Consider the following 4,386-nt stretch of genomic DNA (forward strand, 5'->3'; position numbering starts at 1 on the left):
TTTATGGCTGCGGATACTGCTGCCTGGCATCCGCTCAGCTGCTCCTGAGGAAGGCTGGCCGGCTGAGACTGGATAAATAGCTTTTTCTAAGGACCTTTGAAGTTGACCTGGCTGGAATAACACCTTTCTACAACTCGGTGCTTGATGCGTGGAAGACATTCAAGACCACACAAACCATGGACCTCAGACTTGGTTTGTGGATCTTTGAGGAGTTCTACAATGATTTCTTTACATCTAACATGCTTTCCTCCACATCACTTCACACCAAGTTGGTTGAGGCTGGCATTGTCAAACTGGGCCACCTCATAAGAACATCTCTGGAGAGGCTTGGTGGAGTCATCGGCGTCAGGTCTTCCAGGGTGTTGAAGAAGATAGTGGATGAGGTCTGGCAGTCCCTGTCTGTACCACTCAAGGTGTACACCCAGGACCGTATCCTGGTTGACCTATGGCACGAGGACCACGAGTACATCTTTCCTGCACTAAGCGTCAGACCTGTGACTGAAGAGTGGTGAGAGGAGAGAGGGCTGCTTCTGTCCCTGAAAACACCAGTGCTGGGTAACTTCAGCTCATGTGGGAAGAAGCAGCTCTACTACAGCTGTGTAAAGGTACTGAACTGCTGCTCTTTGGTTGAAGTCAGGGAGTCGAGGTGGACCCAGGTTTTTGCTCCAGAATGCACCCCTAAAGGCTGCTGGAGGACTCTATACAAGCCGCCCATCGAGAAACGGACGGCTGACCTCCAGTGGAGGATCATACATAGAGCGATAGCCACAAATAGACACAGGGCTCACCTGGATCCCAGCACTGGGGAGGACTGTCCCTTCTGTCATCAACAGGAAACCCTCGAACACTTGGTGTCTCTTTGTCCTCGGCTAGTGGGCCTATTTAAAACACTGCAAGAGTGGGTGGAACACCTAGTGGAGAAATTTTCTCTCCCTATGTTTGTCTTTGGGCCAAAATACACAGTCAGGAAAAGACAGACTCAGGTTTTAATTAATTTTTTAATTGGAACCGCAAAACGAGCAATCTGGAAGACCAGAAAGAATCAGATGCTGGGCCTGGGATGGACTGATGCGGTTCAGAGCCTGAAAGGTTTGGTTGCATCTCGTCTGAAGGTAGAGCGTGCTTTTTACAGACTAACCAATAACCTGGACGCTTTTATAGATCTGTGGGGTTTTAGACAGGTTTTATGTTCACTCGAAGAGGATGGTGCACTAACTCTCAGCTTTTAATGTATAATTGTGTGTGTGTGTGTGTGTGTGTGTGTGTGTGTGTGTGTGTGTGTGTGAGAGAGTGTTTAATAGAGAAGGGGTTTTTATGTACTGAATTTGATGATTTTTCTAGCAATTATTTTTTATGTACCTTTTTAAAATTTTCTCCATTATTTATTGTTTTATTTCTTGTGAAAAAAACATACACATGGAACAATGGAGTAATTAAAGGTGTTTTTAAAAAGTCAAAAGTCTCTCTCTGTCTCTCTCTGTGTCTCCCAGTCTCTCCCCGTCTCTCTCTCTCTCTCTCTGTCTCCCTGTCTCTCTCTGTCTCCCTGTCTCTCTCTCTCTGTCTCCCTGTCTCTCTCTGTCTCCCCGTCTCTCTCTCTCCCCGTCTCTCTCTCTCTCTCTCTCTGTCTCCCTGTCTCTCCCCGTCTCTCTCTCTCTCTGTCTCCCTGTCTCTCTCTCTCTCTCTGTCTCCCTGTCTCTCTCCCCGTCTCTCTCTCTCTGTCTGTCTCTCTCTGTCTCCCTGTCTCTCTCTCTGTCTCCCTGTCTCTCGCCGTCTCTCTCTCTCTCTCTCTCTCTCTCTCTGTCTCCCCGTCTCTCTCTCTGTCTCCCTGTCTCTCTCTCTCTCTCTCTGTCTCCCTGTCTCTCTCTCTCTCTCCCTGTCTCTCCCCGTCTCTCTCTCTCTCTCTCTCTCTCTCTCTCTCTCTCTGTCTCCCCGTCTCTCTCTCTGTCTCCCTGTCTCTCTCTCTCTCTCTCTCTCTCTCTCTCTCTCTCTCTCTCTCTCTCTGTCTCCCTGTCTCTCTCTCTCTCTCTGTCTCTGTCTCCCTGTCTCTCTCTCCCTCTCCCCGTCTCTCTCTGTCTCTGGCCACACGTCTGACAGTGTGAGGCTAATGTGGGATTAATAGTTACAGATGGAGAGGCAGTGAGCAGATAGAGCCAGACACGTCTCCTGAAAGCACTCATTACACTCTTGCTGTAATTAAACTAAACCTAATTACCGTTTCAGCCTTTTGTGATCTTCAGCATGAGAATGAAACAAATAAAGTTGCTTGAGTGTTGTGTGACGTGTAGAAGAATCCTCACTGAACAATACAATCGAGGAATAAAAAAAAACTGATGTTAAATCTGTTGACATTTAATTTGTCGTTGCAGTGCTGGCGCATGTCTTTCCCTTGCTGGAACACAAACAAACGCAAAAAAATGAAGGGATGAAAGATGGGTTTACTAACACATCCCTCCATTTCTCTCTCAACTTAATTAGAAATCACATCTTTTTTGTTTTCCTCACGCTGACGCTTATTTATTATTTCCATTCCTCCCATTAGAACAAATTTGCAACATGAGATGCAAATAATTGGATTTGTCTCTCATGGACGTGGCGAATTGTCTCAAAGCTGAGTTCAGTGATTTGCTCAGAGAGGTTTGGGATGTTTAGGCAGCTTTTCTCCTAACAGTGTGGAACATGAGGTGGAACACCACAAAAGCCTGGTACATAAGACGAAAGCATGGAACATAATGGAGTGGAAGATCATGAGTTGGAACATAACAGTGGAACATAACATAATGGAGGCGGCACGGTGGTGTAGTGGTTAGCGCTGTCACCTCACAGCAAGAAGGTCCGGGTTCGAGCCCCGGGGCCGGCGAGGGCCTTTCTGTGCAGAGTTTGCATGTTCTCCCCGTGTCCGCGTGGGTTTCCTCCGGGTGCTCCGGTTTCCCCCACAGTCCAAAGACATGCAGGTTAGGTTAACTGGTGACTCTAAATTGAGCGTAGGTGTGAATGTGAGTGTGAATGGTTGTCTGTGTCTATGTGTCAGCCCTGTGATGATCTGGCGACTTGTCCAGGGTGAACCCCGCCTTTCGCCCGTAGTCAGCTGGGATAGGCTCCAGCTCACCCGCGACCCTGTACAGGATAAGCGGCTACAGATGATGGATGGATGGATGGATGGATGGATGGATGGATGGATAACATAATGGAACATAAAATGATGGAATATAACAGGGTGGAACATTCAGGGTGTGGGACTGATATTTCTTTTTCTCTTTTTTTGCAGTATGGACGGACTGAGAGTGACTGGACCTTCCTCGTGTAGACGAGCGTTGACTCAAGAGAACAATACACACACACACACACACACACACACACACACACCATGTGTGTGAATGCACTTCAGACTTAAATCTCAGTGGCTGTTTAGTTTTCTCCAGTAATCGTGCTGTATGTGTAATGTCCTGTTTCTTGTCCTGACTGTAATGTATTTGTGGTACTATGGATCCACATGTACACGGATGAGTCATATTTCCAGTCACATCTATTCAACACAATGTTCACACACACGCACACAAAGCTTGTCAGTGAATATCTTTAGCGTTTTAAATTGGAGATGGTAACACAGAGTGCAGCAGATTTAAGCCTGAAGGCCGACTCACACCGGATGTGTCACGTGAAGCGTCACGTCAAGACCTCATTCAGTTCCATTTTAAAATGTATTTTGGTTCACCACAGCCGTGTTAGAGGTGTGTCAGACTTCAGCGTACGTGTCGTACTGCTCTTGTTTTATGCTACTCGTGATATACGCACATCTGTATTCATACGCACAGCTGTATTAATTATTAATTGTTTGTTGCAAATATTATTAATAATACATAAACATTTAATTATTTACTGAACACTGGATAGTTGCCATTTTGTTTAAGCAATAATCCATTCAGATTGACTGAGGTCTTGATTTGTCAGTTATGTGACGCAGCCAGTAAAAATTTGCATTTACAGTCAAGTGCAAAGGTTTGCACACCCTTAGGACAAAAGAACAAATATTCCTTCATTGTCACAAGCAATAATAATAATCAAAAAGTTTAAGTTATTAATAATGAAGAAATCAAATATAGTAATAGTGATGCCTTCAAGTACCAAAGTAAGAGTTGAGTGCAAAAGTTTGCATACCCTTATGACAAATGAACAGATGTTACTTCGTCGACGTAAGTAAGAAAACGATCATATTATTCATTATGATATTCATCGGAAAAAATGAATTTGGTGTGATAGAAATACACTAGCTTTTAGTATATTTGATCATTAGTAATAAACATTAGTTTTCTTCCAGTGCACAATTATAGTTACATAAGTTTGCACACCCTTAGGACAAATGAACAGATGTTCTGTCATGAGCACAAG

General features: G+C 44.8%; 1 protein-coding gene across 3 annotated transcripts in view; it reads left to right on the forward strand.

Annotated features, from left to right (window-relative positions):
* bcat1 (branched chain amino-acid transaminase 1, cytosolic) overlaps positions 1-3,881 on the forward strand; it is a 70,914-nt gene extending 67,033 nt beyond the window's left edge. For all 3 annotated transcript variants that reach the window (XM_060903472.1, XM_060903473.1, XM_060903474.1), the window contains one exon: positions 3,266-3,881. In XM_060903472.1, the coding sequence (XP_060759455.1) occupies positions 3,266-3,304 (39 nt within the window). In that variant the 3' untranslated portion in view covers positions 3,305-3,881. The remainder of the gene's footprint in view (positions 1-3,265) is intronic.
* The last annotated feature ends 505 nt before the right edge of the window (positions 3,882-4,386 follow it).

Source organism: Neoarius graeffei, chromosome 21 (assembly GCF_027579695.1).
Source record: "Neoarius graeffei isolate fNeoGra1 chromosome 21, fNeoGra1.pri, whole genome shotgun sequence".
Lineage (NCBI taxonomy): Eukaryota > Metazoa > Chordata > Actinopteri > Siluriformes > Ariidae > Neoarius > Neoarius graeffei.